This window comes from Dermacentor albipictus, chromosome 4 (assembly GCF_038994185.2).
Source record: "Dermacentor albipictus isolate Rhodes 1998 colony chromosome 4, USDA_Dalb.pri_finalv2, whole genome shotgun sequence".
In the NCBI taxonomy this organism is placed as follows: domain Eukaryota; kingdom Metazoa; phylum Arthropoda; class Arachnida; order Ixodida; family Ixodidae; genus Dermacentor; species Dermacentor albipictus.
The window spans coordinates 91,319,541-91,340,348 of record NC_091824.1 but is presented as its reverse complement, the minus strand read 5'-3'; the positions used below and the strand labels follow the sequence as shown (position 1 = coordinate 91,340,348).

General features: G+C 44.3%; 1 protein-coding gene across 5 annotated transcripts in view; it reads left to right on the top strand.

The window, feature by feature from the left end:
- Positions 1-20,808, top strand: part of Wdr37 (WD repeat domain 37) — a 184,667-nt gene that overhangs the window by 161,435 nt on the left and 2,424 nt on the right. For all 5 annotated transcript variants that reach the window (XM_065426244.1, XM_065426242.1, XM_070537238.1 and 2 more), the window contains 7 exons: positions 2,622-2,810; positions 6,927-7,111; positions 8,876-8,924; positions 9,014-9,196; positions 10,797-10,935; positions 11,961-12,095; positions 14,432-14,543. In XM_065426244.1, coding sequence (XP_065282316.1) covers positions 2,622-2,810; positions 6,927-7,111; positions 8,876-8,924; positions 9,014-9,196; positions 10,797-10,935; positions 11,961-12,095; positions 14,432-14,543 — 992 coding nt within the window. The remainder of the gene's footprint in view (positions 1-2,621; positions 2,811-6,926; positions 7,112-8,875; positions 8,925-9,013; positions 9,197-10,796; positions 10,936-11,960; positions 12,096-14,431; positions 14,544-20,808) is intronic.

Below are 20,808 nucleotides of genomic sequence, written 5' to 3'. Positions count from 1 at the left end.
CGTGAAAAATGGGATGACGGAACACGCGTAGCGCAACAAATCTAATCACTTAATCTTGCAGCAATGCTCTATAGAGCATTGGCTGCGTTCTACGCAGCAAATGGTTCTACTACTTCTGGCCGAGTTATAACTCGGCCAGAAGTAGTAGAACCTTAAGGTCTACTACTTCTGTAGTAGTAGTAGAACCTTAAGTAGAACCTTAAGGCGTTCTACCAGCTTTAAGGTTCTACTACTTCTGGCCAAGTTATAACTCGGCCAGAAGTAGTAGAACCTTAAGCAGTTTTCAACCATTCATTCAACCACTTCACGAAAGTTTTGCTTTGAACCGATTCGAAAATATGTTTGTAAGTGAGCCTTGGCGGCTTAGTAGGCGATTTCGGCGGTGTTTGCTGTCTGCAGTTGCTGCCGTCAGAACCGTTTTAAGCGACCGCGAACAACAGCAGCTTTTGTCGTTTTCTGAAGGCATTCTAACAGCAAACAGGGTTGATGCTGTAACGCGAACTAGCGCTGTGCGTCGACGTGCAGAGGTGAAAGCCATTGCAAAAGCTTCAGACAGGCGAGCAGCAGCTTTAGCAGTGCGTCGCGCTGTCGTAGGGCTTACTGTACATATGGGATTCCTTGTGATATTGAACAAACGCTCGTTGCGTAATACACAGCCGTACGTTGGGACACTGGACCCAACCAGATCGACGACACAAGCGAGTACATAAATGGGACCAAGAAATGAAATTTAGTACGCCTCACAAGCTCAAAAGAAGCCAAACAAGTACGGTGCACCGGATTCGCCATGGTGTCGCATTCACCAGCCGTTATAGACATCTGATAGGTTGCAGTGATACTAGCCCAAAATGTGAATACTTGTAAGGTACCAGAAACACTTGATCACATATTTTGCGTTTGTCCCGCGTACGCGCAAGAACGACAGCAATTGATCTCTTCCATTGCAAATGTCGATGAGAGGCCGCTATCAGACGAGTTTCTTTTAGGTCTTCGACCTAATGCAAACAGCGCAGCGTTGATAACAAGTGCCGCTACAGCCTTCCTCCAAGCCACTGGGCTGACCGCACGGCTTCAGAGATGCCACAATGCCGTGAACTTGTACTATATACTCACCTCTTACTCACATTGTCATCATCATCACCATCATCCCTTTTCTTCCCCGTCCCTTTTCCCCAGTGTAGAGTATAGCAGGCCAGAGCAAGTTATATCTCAGGCCGACGCCTCTGCCTTTCTGTGAATCTCTCTCTCTTTCCCCTATAGAATAAATGCCTTTAAAAAATACTGAGTATTAGATTTCTTCATTTTATTTCCTGCGTGTTGCTCACTTCGCCTGCTCTTGCCCTCGATGAGGCTGACGGCTTTCTTTCCCTCATAGCTGGAGTGCGCAGTGGTTGAGCTCGTTTCACGTTGTGCGGGAGTTTGTGAGAAATAAATCTCGCGTGGTCGCAGCACGCCTTGGTGCGTGTTGAATTGAATTATGGGGTTTTACGTGCCAAAACCACTTTCTGATTATGAGGCACGCCGTAGTGGAGGACTCCGGAAATTTCGACCACCTGGGGTTCCTTAACGTGCACCTAAATCTAAGCACACGGGTGTTTTCGCATTTCGCCCCCATCGAAATGTGGCTGCCATGGCCGGGATTTGATCCCGCGACCTCGTGCTCAGCAGCCCAGCACCATAGCCACTGAGCAACCACGGCAGGTTTGGTGCCTGTTTTGAGCCACCAGATTTTGATCGACATTATTGATTGAATAGTTGTGAGGGATGCAACTGAGTTCTAATTCATCTTTATAGCCGCCGAGTACTCTTGTCATCCAATTTAGTTAACATGGGCGCTGTCTACATTCTTCGCCACATGCTAGTATTTTGTCAGGTGCAATATTTACGATGCCCCACCGCGAATCTCTTAATAATACATGGTGTTTCACTTACCTTCAGCCAAACATTAAATATATGCAAATGCTTCGTAGCTGGCCAGAACCAAGGTAATATTGTTTGTCATCGCTTGGAGATACTCAAATTATATCTTGCATTCCACCTAATTACATATTCAGCTTTAGTTAGCTGATCAACTTCTAAATTATTATATTTAGATGAAGCGTCTATGCGAAAAATTGTAGAGCAGTTTGAACAAATTCCGATACAGCTTTTTGTTGCTCAGTACGTGCTCAATTAAAGTGTTTTTTCCAGCATGAAAGACGACGCGCGAAGTGCCTCGAGCGGCCATTCGCACGGCAATTTTGCGTCTATTTGCGGGCTTCTTTAACGCTCGAAAAAACTTTTATGTAGCACGTATTGAGCAACAGATGGCTGTATCGGGAGTTTTCATGTCGCTCTACAATTTCCTCGTTGACACTTTTTATTTAATGACAATCATTGAGAAGCTGACTGATTAATTAATCAAGACTAATTATATTATTAGGCAGAATGCAAAAAAAAGTACCTCCGAGCAACGTCAAACAAGGTTACCTCGGTTCAGTCCATCTACGTGGCATTTGTATGTTTTTAAAGTTTGGCTGAAGTTACGTGAAACACCGTGTATGTGCACTGAAACTCCTGTGATTTGTAAAGGTAGAGATGTTTTCTTGTCAATTCATTTCTTTTTTTTTTTCATTTTGCAGCAAGCCAGCTGTCACAGAAGATAAAGAGCACCTACAAGTTGAAAGCTTCCACCAGTCGCATTGTCTCAAGCTTCAAGACATCCAGCCTTAGCTGTCAGCTGGCTGTGAGCTACTTTGGCCATCGCGATGGGGTCTGGGAGGTCAGCACATCACGCTCTGGCCTTTTGGTCATTGCAACAGCATCCGCAGGTCAGTATTTCACGAATTTTTAGGCCTACCGCACTTCTGGTGGGGGAGGTGCTGCCCCCTCCCCCGCTCCCTTCCCTTCGTTCTGCTCGCACGTTATTCCTTTCAAGTGCACCACATGCCTCATATCGTAATACATTCTTTCTCTCACTCTTTTCTTTTTTTAGAACAAGCATTAGGAAAGTAGTAGTACCAGTTTCCTGATGCTAAATTGTGTACCGTACACAATTTTATTACGTATTTTTTATTCAGTGGATCGTTGCTGAATCACTTCAAATAGTCTGGCGCCTTGATGTCCCCGAGCCACACCAAGACATTAATTATTAGGCGAATATTTCAGAACAAATGCTGAGAGCAGCATGTGTTTGTGTTTGAAACAGGTCACACATAACATCATGGAAAATGTAGGTGGTGGTCGTGTGCTACCACACACGCCATAGAGTTTTCTACAAAAATTACTAGACAGAGCTCTGGTGCTGTCATTGTTCACCTACCATTGGAACGATGGGTAGTTCATGTATCTGTATTATATTCGTACTAGTGGTTTCAGACATTCTTGTGGCACTATTTTTCATATTTTATAAGTTTCCAATCAGTCACCGTTTTCTAAGCACGACCAGGTGGTAAGTCGCTGTGCACATGCAAATAACTGCAAACTGCTGCATCTATAAGACAATACTTTGTTGAAAATGGTCAATTTGCAAGGTCGCAAATCTTTGTGAAGCCAGAAGGACGAAGTTTAGGAAAATCTATGCACTGCCCATCAATCCCGTGCTGGCTGAAGCCCAGCATATTTCCGGCTCTCATAGGCATTAGTGCCACTAGTGCCCTCTAGCAATATTTATTGCGATAGCAATTATATGGGCACTCCAGGCGCAGTTCTGCCGTCGGCGTCGCCGTCGCTGCGCGCCATATGTGATGGTGAAAGCGTGCGAGGGTAAGCCGGCGAACGCTATTCAATCTCGCGAGCTGGAAGCGTGCCCTCTCCTGTCGCGCACGAGGCACCGGGGTCAGGCGAGAGGGGGTCTGTGTTCTTCTCCGGCGGCTTCTAGGGTGCCTCGATGTCCTCCTCGCCCACCACTCCCTACAGAGCCGAGAGAGTAGAGACATCCGTGGCGCCTACTACGGCGTTGGGCACGCGAATGGCGGGCGCCGTAGTAGACGCCTTTGGCGGATGCCGTACGGACGCCTTGCCGGGGTTCGTGGGTGGTAGTGTCACGTGCAGGTGTTCGCCGAGCTGCCGACTGTTCTCGCTGCACCGCTGACGCAAACTGATGGGCGAGATCGGCGCGCCGTTTAAATAAGACTATGAAGATTTCTTTAAGTCGATCCAGTTTCATGTGAGATTTTGTGTTTTGTGTAATTCTTTCGCCCGGCTCAAGCATAGAATCATGTCAAGCGAGGAAGCAGTAAAGCAACGCAGTACAAGCAAAAGCAACCCTGCCCTACCGATTCAGCTCGCACTGACGGACAGGGGCCAGGAGCTGCTGGAGACATATGGGTCCCGTAACTAGGGAACCACCCCGTCTGGTGCCTGCGTGCACCACCGATTTATTTCGGGCCCAGTGAATGTTGCTTCATCATCAACCCTGGTCTACACGTGTCGGTGCATGCGTGTTGTCACAAGTCAGCGCAACGTGGGATTTCGAAACTGCTTCAGTAGCGCAATATGGTGCAATGTGGACAAACAGCGGCCTCGGCACGTCGGAATCGTGACTTGGGGGTCATGGGCACTGTAGTTGCGGATGGTATCGGCAATGTCTGAAAGCGGCATCAACGCGAGAGATGCAACTTGTGGCAAGATAGGGCCCCGATGTGTTTAAGATGCCGGTTGGAACTTTTCGCATTATTCCGACCTTTACATTTGAAGGGGTTTTTCTACATTTCTACACGTAAAAAAAAAAAAAATGCTACATGTCTACTGCGTGGTGCTGTTTCGTTGTAGCATTCATATAAAAATTTAATGCAACTGACACTGCTAGCTGCACTCAAAAAAGAACTCTTTCTCTTTTTTTGGGGGGGGGGGATAATTGTGTGTGCAGGGAAATAATTTCGGAAATAACTGCATTTTTGCTAATCCACACTTCGTTTATTCAACCTTGTGGCAACGAGTTAACAAATTGAGCAAATTTGTTTTTTACCACATCATAACATATCTCGACTGAAAAAAAATTCACCTGCTGCAGAAAAAAATATTATTTTAATTATTTTTCTTCAGTAGACGTTATAAGAAAAGTTACATAAGCAAAGGGTGAATAATATTCTGAACAAGTGGTTTCACTTATTGTCCAGTCAGGAAGGTGCCTTATAACATCTGGTGATTGGTCGGGACCTTGCGGGCTGAACTCAGCAATAGTTGGTCACAGAATAGGTCCTTTTTTTTTTTTACCTAAAGCATATTGCACAAACAAGATCTCATTCAGAACGAGTGGAAGCAAGGTTAACATATCTAAAGAGTGTCACGTGCATCGGTGCTGACTTAGCAATTCTAGATGGATTCACTGACTCTTTGCTCAATGGAAAAATCTCATATAAACGAGGTATTGCAAAAAAGAAAACAATTGCAATTACGACGCAAAAAATAGCAAAGCTCTGCATATTCATGGAGGAAGGAATATACAAACACACTCAACATAGATGCCTTTAGATATGTGTGCAATTTTTTTTATATATATGTCAGCTGAAAAGCAAAAGGTTTACAAAAAATTTTGTATTTCTCTCACTTTCAGCAACTTTGTATTCGGTCCCTCAGCCTGTAGTGTGAAAAGGCCAGAATTTCAACCAGTTTAGCAAAGAAGGATGTAGCGAAACAGCGTTTTAAATTTGTGGTTTCGGTTTCCACGCTGCCGACAGTGCCGCTGCCAACAAAAAATGGCCGTGCGCTGCCGCCGATGAATGCCTGCCACCGACTATAAACAGTCACCACGTCGCTGCCGGTCGAATCCGACATGGCGCACACCTCTACTCGTGTGTCTTGAAAGTGATCTGCGATGTTTGCAGAGTGTGCGCGGTGCCAGTAGCTTCATATGCATTGTGCTTTCGATGTTTCATTCGCATTGAAGCGAGAGATGCACGAAGGCCAATTCGCTTGCTGCTGCCGCGATTCCTCATTCCAGCATTTTGACAGCGAGTTTCCGTGCTCATCGTGCGAAATGTCTTCATGTTTTCCTGTGCGCGTGTGACACCATGCTTGTTAATTCAGTTAAAACAAGTTGGCGGGCTAGTTGTTTTGAATCTATAATAGAATGTGCAAGTGCGACTAAACAAGAACGTAGAAAGAAGCACATACACAAACACAGCGCTGTTTCTGTGTGCCTGTTTTTTTCTACATCCTCGTTATGCCACACTTACACATTCTGTCATGGTTAATTTAGTTCGTAGGCGAATGTTTACAAGTTTATACAGCTGATAAAACTACTATCCTTACATTGTGCAGCTATCTACTAATTTGCTATCGCAATCAGTGCTTCGCCTTTCAGGTGGAACTGCGATTTTGTGGGAAGCTGTACGCCACACACCACTGACATGTACACTAGTCAGACCAGTATATCAAATGCAGGTCATGCCATGACCCAAGCCATTGCAGTATGTGCAGAAGCTGCTGTCAAAATCATAAAGAAAAAAAAGCTTATATTGTGAGCCTCTTTCGCATAAGGGCACAAGCTTAACATGGCAGAATAAAGAAACATGTAACTTCACAAACGGAATACACGGCTGGTGTAATGTAGCAATTCCTTTTGCTGGGTTCTATGCCACTTTTACCATACACTGTACTGTGCTGTCTAATCTCACTAAGAGCCCGGAAGAAGCGCCACTCTTACCACCGACAAAATGCGAAAAGGAATGGCATTGGAGTAGATTCGTTACACCATTCTGCCAGTTGTAGCTGGATCATAAGCCACAAAGGCGCAAGAAAAGGAGAGGGTAGGATTCTCCTGTCTCTTGCCTTATTAGGTATGGGTTATGCAGAAACAGAAAGGGGAAAAGCACAGTGGGAAATCATGAGCAACTTCTGCTTAATGTTGAAAAGCAATAAATGTCAATATCAAGCTTATTATTATTATTTTTTTGTCTCCTCATGTCTTATTTTTCTTTTCCCTTCACACTCCAACTCTACAGACCACACTGCCAGACTTTGGGACATTCAGACGGGCCAGTGCATTGTGCAGTATGCGGGACATGAGGGTTCGGTGAACTCTGTGCGCTTCCACCCAACCCAAGACCTGCTTGTGACAGCCTCGGGAGACCAGAGCGCCCACATCTGGAGGGCTGCCACATCGGCAGCTGCCGCTCTGGATCTGGTGGTAGGCTCACTTTCTTGTTTTACTTCTTCTTTAGCAGAGTCTTTTTTTTTTTAGATTTACAGCAAAATCTTGCAATACGAGCCTCAAGCCATCAACTAATGTCAGCTAATGTTGTTGTTGTTGTTGTCGTCGTCGTCATCATCATCATCATCATCCCACTTAGGTCCATTACAGAATGAATGCCTCTTTCCTTTGATGTCCGCTCAACCCTGTACTGCATCGGCAAACTCCATCCTCTATCTGCAAATTTCTTAATACTGTCATCCATCTAAGCCTCTGCTGATGGCATTTTTTTTCCTTAGCACCCATTCTCTTACTCTGTCTAGCAGACGAATGGTTATCTATTTTATGAATTACACAATGTGCCATCTCGACTTCCCTTTGATCTTAACCAGGATATCAGCTACATTCACCTATCTCTCAGCATTGCACCTTTTGTTTTCCAATCAATCATTCAATGTACGGTCTGTTGAGAGGGCTGTGACTGATGTAGCAGTGTGGTACTTTTCCATTTCAAGTTGCCCTGGTCAGTGTGTGTCTTGACTGCTTGCTCTCTGATGCCTTCTGACCAGTTGACAAAATGGCACATGTAGTACTGTGAGTCATTGCATGCTACACTGAATGTTTGAGTTTTAGGTAATAGTACAATGTGGTGCAGTGAAGAGTCCTCAGTGAATTAAACACGTAATTTAGAGCTCGACCTTCGACGTACACTGCATCCAGCAGTGCAGTGTCACTTGGGTGACAGTGAAGAGCATGCCAGTTGCTCATTAATGCCAGTAGCCCTAGTTTAACACTTCCTGGCAGTTAAAAGCTACTCAGTGCACCACTGTTGGCCATGGATTGTAACAGCATTTACGCTCAGATATCTCTGCAAAACCCAAACAGCATCACACATCAAAGAAAACTAAAACAACTTGTTCACATTTATTTCTGGCCACAGATAGTATATTCGTATGAATAGTAAAATGATAACTGAGTGAACATTAATTACAGTAATTGTTTATTTATTAGCTCATCAATCCATGACTGAAAATGCCTTCCAGCGTAACAAAAATGCTAGTATGGGCTCTGCATAAGAATTTTGAAGCACCATATTCAGCCTATCAAAATTCATATGTTGGACTTAGTAGGAATATGCTAATTGCACATCATTCATTGAGCAATGTACGAAGGCTTCTTGTATTTTATGGCATATAAAATCAGCACTGGTTATTCCTCATTTATATTGAAAAGGATATTTGTGAGCTAGCATGGGATTTCTAGAAAGTTGGGGATACTGACCTCAAACTAAATTGTGACAGTAGTTGTGGACACAGTATTCAAACTTTATTAACATAAGACATCATGTGGTCTGTACAACCACTACTGTGAATCGCTCTGATGTCTTGGTGTCCTTAAACCATTGTCTATTGTTTATCTGTATTTGAGCACCAAACCCATGTTGCACCCAAGGACGGTGTTCATTAGAAAACATGAAGCCACTGTACTCATGATCACAGCTGACTCCAGGGTGTATAGTGGGCCTCCTGTTGCACCACAACTGCTTGAAAACTCTGGGTAGACATGCGAACTTTCATACTTGCCCCAGACATCTTTTTTAGCAACAGGAATTCTGTGAGCATGATGCAATGCCCCCAGGGTTCAGCAGGATTCATGCTCTCAATGGCTTCATATTTTACGAGGGCTTTACCCATATATGTCATTGGCTGCTTCTTTTGAACAGATTCACTTGACGATTACCGCATTTCAATCTCTTCACAGAAAGGGCATTCATCTGAAGATGAGGTTGACCTTTCAGAAAAGGAGGATGGTAAGCACAGCCTTCTGGAAATTATGATGATGTCAAGGGAACTGTGTTAATTCATCATTCAGATAGTAATTAGTTATCTTTCCTTTCAGATATTGACTCTGCAAGCAATGTTCTTGTGATGAAAAGCCCTTTGACTGAGCTAACAGGCCATAGCAGTGTTGTGATAGCATCCGACTGGTTGTCGGGTGGGGACCAGGTGATCACTGCATCCTGGGATCGCACAGCCAATGTCTACGACGTTGAGAAGGGAGAGCTTGTCATTCAGCTTGTTGGTGAGTTTCGTGTAGCTTATCTGGTCACTTGCAAGTACCTCAGTGTTTTACAAAAGAAACAGCGTAAATTCAGTTGTGTTCGAAAGCCCATTCTTGTTGCGGGTGAGACCAAGTTAACGGGCTGGATTCCTGGGTGCAACAGCCACATTTCAATGAGGGCGAATGAAAGAACACTCGTGTACATATTTAAATTTAGGTCCATAATAATGAATGCCAGCTGGTCAAAATCTTCCCACTATGGGATCCCTCATAATGCACTGTGGAGTTTCAAGACATTAAGCTCCACAATTAACTTTTTATGCGAAAAAATTGTATGTCCCATTACGCGAAAATCCTTTGGCATCGGTGTGGTAGAAAGATGGTACCAAAAATGGCTGGTGGCACAAGGAGCGAAAGTACGTCTAAAAATACTCAGATTGTTGTCACCTTTTTCAGGGAGGTTCCTGTAAACAAAGTACGTTAATCGCTCTGAAAAGAAAATTTGGTAAATTTTGGTCTGAGTTGCAATTGAACACGGGCCTCCAGGGTGCGGGATTAGCAAGCTTCCCTGATGCCACAGCAACTTCACAGTTCTGGCTGACTAAAGGTGTGGCCTAGTGCATGCTGGGCACGTGACAGTGAAGCCAACGAAGCGGAAGTGCTATCCCGAAGTAGAAGTTCTTGTAGCATGTGATGGCCATAGCAGTCAGTCTGTAAGGGAAACGTTGACGTGTATCCCCAAAAAAACTTTGAGGGCTATCAATGAGATTCTTGCGACAGTAATTCGTAAGCTTTAGTTTTAATCTGCTTTGCCCGTTTTGTGCATTCCCGTTTTGCATGTTACCGTTTTGTGTAGACTGATGAGACGTGCTAGACTCTTTGTCGCATAGCCTTGGCATTCTTCCGTCGATGCTCTTGTGCCGGATAACTTGTGCTACTCGTAGAAGGGGCAGTGTCCATTGTTACCTTTAACTGTACAGTAGACAGAAAACAAAAGCAGCCACTAATGCAATTATGTAAACGTGGGACATGTGTCTAGACTTTCCCGGGAGCGAAGTGCATCCACTGACGGCCAAATGCCAACTGTACGGCCCGCATTCCAGTGTGCTGCGCCACCACCCCCTCTCTGCACGAGGTGGCGCGGTACTGTGCTGTGCTCTCTGCAGCGTGCTTCCTCTCTTGCGTGATCCTTTCCCCTCTTTTGCCGTATGTACACAAGCCGACGGACAGGTTTCCGTTTGCATGAGTGCTCGAATGCTAACACATTAATTACAGAATTGTGGAGGTGATTGAGAACACTAGATTGCACTGTTGTAAAAAAAAGAAGGGAACAATTTGGAAAAAAAGAAGAAACATTATTCTAACCTTTGCAAGCTTGTGTAGAAGGTCGAAGGTGCCCTTGCACCATTAAACGCCATCAGTCATCATCAGTCAATATGGTTCTATAATACGCAAGACATATAGGAAATGCTTCCAATGCAAATGTGGCAATATTTTATGACTGCAAGCATTAGCTCTCAGTTGCTCAGATTCTTATAAATTTTCTGTCTGTGATCTGCTGTATTGGTTTTTTCAACACCGGTCTTTTTCTCTGCTCCTTTTGCATGCCTCTGGCGAGCAGGCCATGACCAAGAATTGACCCACACCAGTGCACACCCGACGCAGCGTCTGGTGGTGACGTCCTCCAAGGACACGACGTTCCGCCTGTGGGACTTCAGGGAGCCAATACACTCGGTCAGCGTGTTTCAGGGCCACACAGAGTGAGCAACGCTCTTCTTTAAACCGCTCCTCTCACCCTCTTTTTTGTTTGTTTTGTTTATTGCAGGTTCTTGCATTTGCTCTGTACTCGGTCTCGCCAGCTCTGGGCAGTGCAGCAAAAGCTATGGGTGGCATCGGCAATCAGAATAGAGGACCAGAATAAGGGCTTCTTTATCGTTTACCTTAGATTACCCTCTCCACAATATCGACTGAATGGAAGTTTCTCGGAAGGGTCTGCAGTGCACAAGGGGCAAGCCATCCTCCTTTCTCAGACCACACTACCAGCTCTTGTTACTGGTTAGCTGACACAAGCCTTAGCCTTTGTTGCAGAAGTTGGTGAGGTTAGGTGGAGCATAGAAATCATTATCTGTACGAGAATGCTGAAAGTCAGGCTTGTTTATTATTTATGATTGTAGGTACAGCGCAAAGTATACAAAACGGACAGGTTATGCGTACGCTGTTCAAGATTCAGTATGTAACGCGAGTCAACTAAGAATGAAATTGCGAAGGAGAAGGGTAGACAATTGCCTCTGAAAAGGGCATAACATGCCTGCCTACTTGCTAGGAAAAAGAAAAGGTAAAAAGGGGCACATATTGGATTTTCCTCTCAATAATTCACTAATAATTCAAGAATCTCAGTTGACACAAGTCTCAAAATTTTGGCTGGGCCGCTGTGTTTTCAGTGCATTCTGGCCCTGCATAATTGAAATGCTGCTGTTTTAGTATATTGAAAGTTTTTAAATTGCACCTTTTCAGGCTTTTATTACTGTTGTCATTGTGGATGGGGTTGAGAGTGAGTAATTCAGTTCAGCTAAAAAGGTACTAGTAGTAGTGAGATAGGGGCAGCAAGTTGTACTCAGTGCAGCTTCACGTATTTACCCTTGTAGGTGGTGTTTGTAAAGACGGCCAAGGTTATGCTTTCATTGCTGGCTTTCAGCCTCTTTCAGACTAAATTTTTACTATGTCACTTCACCACTCATAAAGTGTCCCTAAATGATTTTTTTTACCCACCACATTTTGTCCACAGGGCTGTCACCTCTGCCGTGTTCGCATCGGCAGACAAGGTTGTGTCAGGAAGCGATGACCGCACGGTTAAGATCTGGGACTTGAAGAACATGAGGTCACCGCTGACAACAATCAGGCTGGACTCACCTGTTAACAGGTAATCATGTTAGGCCTAGTGACAGAAATGAACTTTTGTTCAATCTTGCATAAGACGGAGGAAAGTGTGTTTCACTGCCAATGTCGTTACATGCCTCATCTCGCATGGGTCTGTAGAATCCACTGCTGCTACCACTTATGTAGCCTTTGTAAAAAAAAGTGAAGCCAATGTAGCGGATTGTGAGGCGTCTGGTTGATGTTCTGTTGCATTCGCACTTCTTGAAAAATCTACCGCAGTGGCTATGATGTTCTGTTGCTCGGCATGAGATCATGGGATTGATTCTTGCTCACCAGTGTGAGAACACTCATGTACTTAAATTTAGTTGCACATTAAAGAATCCCAGGTGGTCAAAAGTAATCCGGAGCCCTCTCCTAAGGTGTCTGTCATAGCCCCAGTGTTGCCTCAGAGCGTTAAACCACTCGAGCCTGTCGAATCAGTTAGTATCATTTGAAATCTATACTGAGTGAGGCAAGCTCTTGCGCTTTCCTTCCTAGCTTCTGATCATGTGGTGCTACATAGGCACAGCTCTTGGTGCATTCTATAGACTTGGCAGCACTCGCACTTTAATGGTTCTGCCTGTTTCAACAGAGGCTGTACAACATTTGTCAAAAGTTTTGGAGTTGCTGATTGCAGGATTAGTCATGCCATTGGGACACACACTGGGACCACTGTGGAGCATTTGTTGCTCCAGTGTACAGGAGATTAAGAGAGACAGTGTTCCTCTTCGCTTCCCCTGAGTTCTGATTGCATCGCATGCTGCAGTGTCCAGGACTCACTGACTCATCTTGCTGCTTGTGGAGTAGGACCAGAACTTTTAGCAAAGACGATACAATAAGACATTGCATTGTTAACATCTACTGACACGTTAGTTGGATCCTCTAACATCATCAAATGCATTTTGAACTATGGTTGCAAATCTTTATATTGACATGCATACTTGTTTATCTTTTTCGGTGACCATGGTTCACCAGCTAACAAATGTTATAGGTAATTTCTCAGCGCAAGACACACCTGCATGCATTGGAACATTATGGATTGTTGTCACCGATTCCATCTGCTGTCTATGTTGTCGCCGAACCTTGTGTAATTTAATTGCATGCATGATATGATTATTGTTGTATATTCTGGAAGGCACGCGAACACCCGTGGATCAGGTTTAAACACTTGACGCATGTGCTCGTCACTGTCGTTCTCCTTGAGTACAACTTGCTTTTGTGAGCACAGGTTGTCCCAATAAAGAGTTAGTTTAGTGACTCGCCATTGCACCACAGTCTGATTCCTTATCGTCTCTGCGACATGACAACACGCATTGTTTTATATTATATTGCATTCAGCTACCACATAGGTACCTTGTCTTGGTCTCAAGAGCTTCGTTGAGTTGTCGGCAATTATTTGGATAACCTTACTTATTGCAATGCGACACACTGTATAAGTAAACTTGAAAACTGGTGCAAACTAATTTTGCTTGAATCATTGATTAGCAGAATATAACCAATGTCTTTTTTTTGTCAGTGTTTTTAATTTGTCTTTCAAAATGTATAATAGCCGAGATTATTGCACATCCAGTTTCTGTTGAACAAAGCATTCCTTCTAATACAATTAGACCTCCTTGCGACTGCACCAAGAACAAAAGCATTAATGAAAGTATTAATATTTAGGAAGTTTCATATACATCTTGAAACACTTCTTTGGACCTGTGCTTCTAGTTCGAACATAAAATGAAGTGTTTTACTAAAATGAGTTTGATAGTACACAGCTGAGTGTTTGCTTTCGGCATCAGAATGTCACCATGAGCTCAGTTCTCTTATTGTTGCGCACAATATTTTAAATCGTGAATGTTTTTTGAGCAGCTAGATAGGTGCTTTCCAAGTATGCTTCACATGAAACAGTTGGTGTTCTCATACCTGACATTCTTTTAGAGAGTTGTCGCATGACACAAGTCACGGAAGAATTTGGAAATCGTCAATTGGTTCCGCAGCTGTGTACTTTTCATGATTCTGAATATGCAAGAAATGTGGTAAGACATTTTTTACAATGGAGATAATTAATTGGCTCCTGAAGGGGATATCTAATATATTTGTAATAAGCATATATTCATTACAAGTTGATATAGGTGAGAAACTCCTCAGATTTAGCTCATTATATCCTATAACTCTTTATATCTGTGTTTGTTGTATCGAAATTTTACTATTTGTGCACTTTGGCTGATTGTGAGGTCTGGCACTGTCCATTGTCCTATATGGTTAGATGGTCCTCTAAGGCTAGAGGTACAGATGACCCTTTGCATTAAGGTGTCGCTGACGTCTTATTAATTTCTCTCACTTGTTTCCTTCTAGGCTTGCCATCTCCAACCAGAATGTCATAGCCATTCCGCATGACAACAGGCAGGTCAGGCTGTACGACATGTCTGGAGTTCGTCTTGCAAGGCTGCCCCGCAACAGCAGACAGGTATGATTTCTTGTGATTTTGCCTACGTTTATGTCCCTTCTGTTGTTAAGTCCTAGACATGACCGACTCCCTTCTTGTCGACTAGCAGTTACTTTTTGTTTTAGGACCCTTTAATTTTCTCTGCATAAATGAAACACAGAATGAAACAGAATGAAATGTGGTGTGATGCGACAAATGCAGATTGTTGCATCAACTGGCAAAGCAGCCAGTTGATGAAGAGCCAGTGTATGAAAGTAGAAAATGTCCATTCACAATCACATTTGCAAACAAAGAAGATGAAATATTTCAGCATGAACGCCTGTCTTGGTACCATCCAAAGGCATTTGAGGGTTTTTTAAGGAAGTACAGACACTAAATAAACTTTTTACTGTTTTTGTCTTTGAATGCTGCATCCACAATCATTGTCACTGAACTCCAGTGCAAAATTTGTCAAAGTACACTAATTGTGCACGTGGTGACGAAAGTTTTTGACACAAAGAACTTATGCATTATGCATTTTAGTTCATAACACGGCTTGCAGTTCCGGGTTGCAGTGTGATTTTCACACCTAAAAAGGTTTCGTTTCAGCTTAAGGACAGATGAATTTTACGCAACAAAACTTCTTGCGGATCCCCTGCACCAAAATTGTTGCAGTCAGAGCAACTAGAGGATATTTGGCTAGGCAGTCTCTGTTTCTAAAACTTTCAAACCAGTGTGGCTTACATTGGCATTTGATGCTGCAAGAAAGGTGTAGGAATTCTACTAGGTGCACAGAACTTGTTGCAGTGGCAGAAGGATTTGACGATATGTGCTGTGTGACTAGATACCAATGCTAAAATGTGTGGCAAAAGGTCTTTTTTTTTCATTTTATTAGCAACATGTTATTAGCGTCAGGCTGTTTATACGGTGTGATCACTTTTAAGTTTTATGGAATTTTTAAATATTGCCTGTGGCACTGCAGCACTGCATTTTTGTGGCGAGTTTAATGTCGCATATCTCCAACTGGTGTCATTCTGGAAATTCATTCCAAATGGATATGCCTCACAAACTCAACGGCAACAATTCATAAATTGCAATATGTGCAATAAAGTAATTAGTTAGGAGTGAAATTAACAATTTCCGTTAATTAGTTAAATATGTGTTTCAATTTCTCGTCCAAGTAATGTCTGCCTTTGTGAGTAATCCAGCTAAAGGGCTAGAATTATGCTATCTGCAACAGGCGTGAGCGTAACATGTGGTAGAGTTTGTGAAAATTTGAAAATGTGAATCGGTACTTAACGCATAAACTTGGGCTATTTGGTGTTGATGCATTTGCTGTGATGTAGTCACTAGCGTTCTGTCCTGTCTCACCTTTTTTTTCCGTTAGTCTTGTTAGCGCTAGTAACTATGTCACAGTGAATCAGTACTTCTTAAGATGAGTCCCAGGGTGTCCACCAGGTTTACATTTCCAAATTGCCAGAGTTTTCCAAGCTTTCCCTGAGTGCCTTTGCAAAATTTTCTGAGTGTCTCAGAACTTTGTTTTATTTCAAGACAGGCTGACACCATGTCGCCCGATGCTGTTACTCTCTAGTAAGCATGTTAAAATATAGAAATGGACTTAATCCAGTTTGAATAGTCAGGAGCAGTGTTTATTTTAATTTTAAAAAAAAGAACACAGAAGGGAAGGGTTAGTAAAATGCACACTGAATAAAATATCTTTAAAAAATTGGGAAAGCCCACTGCAAATCGAGTCTACCATTTTCATATATAAATATAAAGAGATGCATGCAGAAACAAATATTTTAAAATATGAGCTATTTCTATCAACTATAGCAAGCTCATTGGTATGAGGCCCGAACTTTGTCACAAGTGAAATACTCTTTCAGCAGCTGGAAAGTCGGCCTCAACTGTCCTGACATACTTGTAGCCCGCGCACAATGCCTCAGTGTTGCATTTCACTGCTTTAAAGAGTTTATTTTCATCTGGATGAGGGACACCTGCATCTTGGCATCTGCCAACACCTTGTTTGTTGAGCTCAAGCTCCTTCAAAGAAGCAGCAGCAGCACACTTCCTTCCCCATTCATTCGTCAGTGTGTCGGTCCTTTCTGTTCTCATTTTTGTTCCGCGGCACGGTCACCCCACGGACCATTTGAAGCATCCTTTTGGTCAGTTGTACAGTCAATGTCCAATTTTTCAGGCTCCCTAAGGGCTGCAAAAATGTCTGAAAAAATGAATGCATGTCTTTTACTGCGCTTAAGGGCTCAGATTGCACGGATACGTCCGAAAAAGCTCTGAAGGCCTGTCAGTACACTTATTAGGTTTATCAGTGCTTATACTGTGACAGAAAATGGCGGGTGCACACGTGTATAATTAGGGATTCATACTGTGTTCCGTGACAATCCACCTCTTTCATGGCGCGACGGCGCAGGCGCCCTGCCCCAGCGGATTAGACGCGAAACGTTTTGGAAGGGTGGCGCGCGTGACCGCGCACCGGGAAGTCCCCCGAAATAAAATAAAAAAGAAGGCGCTTGGACGCGCGCTGCTGCAAGTACTCATCCCGTGTACCGCATTGAAACTCTACTGGTAGCTCGACGTCGGTGCGATGCCGAAAACGTGCGTAGCATAAGACCGCAACCCCACTTTAAAAGAGAAAGCTTCTAGGGCATCGTCCGAGTTGTCCGGACTGCACCGTGAGCCTGGTAGTTGCCGCCTTTCATGAATGGCTGGCTAATTTAACGAAAAACCCGTACGTTACACTTCGGCGACACTTAAGTACATGACGTTGCTGACGTCTTTTTGCAGCGTCGGTCCTCACTTTCTGGTGGTGGCAGCGCGTTTCTGAGTGCACATACTCGTAAGGCGCGGCAACACTGGGTCGATACGAGACCGACAAGACGCTCACTCCAATGATTGACCGACTGTTGTGCATCGCTGAAACCTTTTTATCATACCAGGTTGACAACAACGCAACCGACGAGCGCGAGTTGTACTGTGGCAGGCTTTTATGACGAAGGCACTGGCAAAATCAGCATGCCGACCATCGTTCGACCAAACCTTGTGCGATCGGCCGTCGGACCAACAACACTATAGCGACAGCGTCTTCACTTGTATATATAATTAGTCGTGCTCAAAATGAGTCGTACACACCTACCAAGTTGAAATGCACAAGCTTTAACCCTCTCAAGCTGTGCCCACGAAGTTTGAGCCAATGTCGATCCTGTTCAGCGAAGGTTAACCTGGCCCCGTCGAGTTCGTGCACTCGCTACCGGGGGACCTGAACTGAAATGTAAGCAGTTAGGTTGAACGAAACTGCTTTTATAATTCAATTCTGGCCTTAGCGATTTGAAATCAGCTACACTTCACTTCGCACGGCGCGTACACAATAAGCGGCAAGCGGCGACACAGCGCTGTGCCAACGTCTTTACGGCACCGTACCTGTAGGCTGTCGGCCGCATTTGCTACGTATATGGGTGGGCCTGTACGTGTTGCTTTGCTGACACATTTCTAAATTTCAGAGATGCACTGTTTGCCTCTGCGTCAATCGGCAAACAAGAGACGGTGTATTCGGTATACTGCAGCATAAACAACCGCCTCGCTCATTTATACCAACACTGTGTGAGCGATAGCTTCCGCGCGTTTTTGTAAGAGAACAACATGGCCTACAAATGAGCACTTATGCGAGCACAGCTTTCTCTAATAATGCTCTATGTCACGCTAAATCTTTCAGTATGATGGAGTTAAAAAAAAGCAAGAATGAGTTAACAGCCCGTAATATATGTATCTGGATCACAGTTGCCGTTGTTTAAGTGGTTCGGCCGCTCATATTGACTCGTCTCAGTGTGTAACAACATGGCACATTTGTGCAGATATGCATGTTTTGCTACATTTTTACACTATTTCATATCAGCGATAGGCCTTTTCCACAATATTTGACGATAACAACGAGCTGCGGCTGTAGATGTCGATGTAATCCGACGCAGAAGGCTGCACTCGAAGACTTTTTGAATATGCGAAATGTCTAAATAATGTGTAAAAAGAATACAAAAAGTGATGTCCAAGTGCAGAAATTGGTGACAAATTCCAGGGCAGCCATGCTGCCAAACGGAGCTCAGCCTGCCTTTATTGGCCGCACTGCTTGCAGAACAGCGCACTCAGGCCTGCTCACCAAGTAGTCATTGAGTGCTACATGGCTTCAGGAACGACATGCTGTCCCGAAGATGCCATTAATAATGATTCGCGGTCCATGAAACGAACAACTGATGCGCACTCAATGCGGGTGCAGGCGCACAAATCAACCGCAGTAAGCCCCGGGACCCTTCCAAAACATTTTCAGCGGCGTGCGGCAGAGGGCAGCACAGGAAAATGAAAGAGGCGGATTGCCCCATCCCACGGTTGTTATGCTACACCACACTACTTTTGCATATCCTTTACCGCGTAACATTGCTGTATTGAGGCGAAGCTGACATAGAAAACGGTATTAGGCAACACATTCTTTCTGACCTTCGAAGTCAGTCGCGAGGATTACAAGGGCCCAACAGGTGCCATTGCTGACAGTGGCAAATTATTTCAATGAACACGGAACCGATCGACAAGAAGTTTAATAGTGAACGTAGAAGCAGCTAGACCTAGCATTGCCACGGTGGGGGCTACGGCTCTGCGTGCGAGAGTGCCGGTTTGAGGCAGCGAGGTAATAAAAATGGCAGCAGTGGTGGCATTGATTAATGCCGCTTCTGCCCTACGGTCATAGCGAAAAGTCCAGAAAATGAGACAGCGAAGGGTTCTTGCGTCCGAAATTTCATATGTTCTTACACAGACTCTATGCTGTACATGGCGGTGCCAAGAAGAAGTCTGAATTATCGGGCATGTCCAAAAATTGGGAGCCCGGAAAATCGGTCATTGACTGTTCACTGGCAACTCCTCCAGCCGACGAAATGGCATCAAAGATGATTCATTATGATTCCTCTCTGTTAGTTGAGCCAGCATTAACGCAACTTTTGTTCCCTTCCAATAAAATGTTACAGCTAATTTTTTAAAGCACAAATTCCCTGAGTATTTCCACTCTATTAAATATCTCTGAGAACTCCTGGTTTTCCCAGCCAGTAGACACCCTGTGTCCGAGTTTACATTGACAGTGTAGCTGTTGAGTGGAGATTTGCAATGGTTCTTGTACTGCAAAGGCCAGCGTGTGACCACGTGGTCAAAATCAAATGTACGAGGGGCATACCACAATGAATTGCACTTACGAATATCTCACGCCACATGGATTGCACATTCTGTCAGCGCACCTGTCGTGTGTAGTGGGCTGTTTTTTTTAGCCTCAGACGACAGCACATGCCTGCAGCATCCATTTTCCCCATGTACATGTTCCCCGTGCATGTCAGTAGCCAGGTGGACAGCATAGAGAGTGACCAGCAAGGGCAGCGCTGGACGTTGTGGTTTTTGTGGAAGGAGGGCGCGAGTGCTGTGGAAACTCAACAGTGACTTGTGGCAGTATACGGCAAACAAGCACCATCCCAAAGATCCGTCTACAACTGGATGGATGGCTGGAAAGCGGGCTGCATGTCAGTGGTGAAAGGCACCAGTCCCAGGCATCCGCCGACAAAGCCCGCCCCCACACCAGTTGAACAACAACCAAGGCACTTGCTGCAGTGGGCTTTCATGTGCTGCCATATCCACCAAATTCACCTGACTTGGCCCCTTTTGACTATCACCTGTTTGGAGCCATGAAAACACCCCTGTGGGGTCAGAATTTCGTTAACATACAGGGGCTGTAAGGTGCTGTCCAGGCATGGGTGTGCCGCACTCAAAGAAGCGATTCCAGGAGGGCCTAGCAAGACTGTCTCACTGGTGGGATAAGTGCACTGTTCTCCAGAGTGATACTGTACATAAATTGGGTGTTGAAACAGATATATAAGGCCCTTATGTTTGACAAAAAATAAAGTGCAAATCATTATGGTAGCCCCTCGCCTTGAATGCAATAGAATGTTTGGTGAAGCCCCGAATTTGCTTCGAAATGTAATGATCAATGATTATAAAAATTACCTTGTATGTATTTCATTCAAATAGACAACTTAAATGCAAAGTTTTTGTAACCAGTAATTGACAATTTTTGATTGCCACATTGCAAACATTGCATTGCTTGCATACTGCCTCCAAGTTGGAGGCCAGCTTGGAGCTTATATGACTGCAGCAGTGAAAGGCTGACTCCATGGTGCTGCAGTACGACCTACGTGGGACCAGCCACTAGAAACATCCAGCCATGACCACTCTTGAATGCAGCAGTAACTGCTCCTGCATTCGAGCTAGG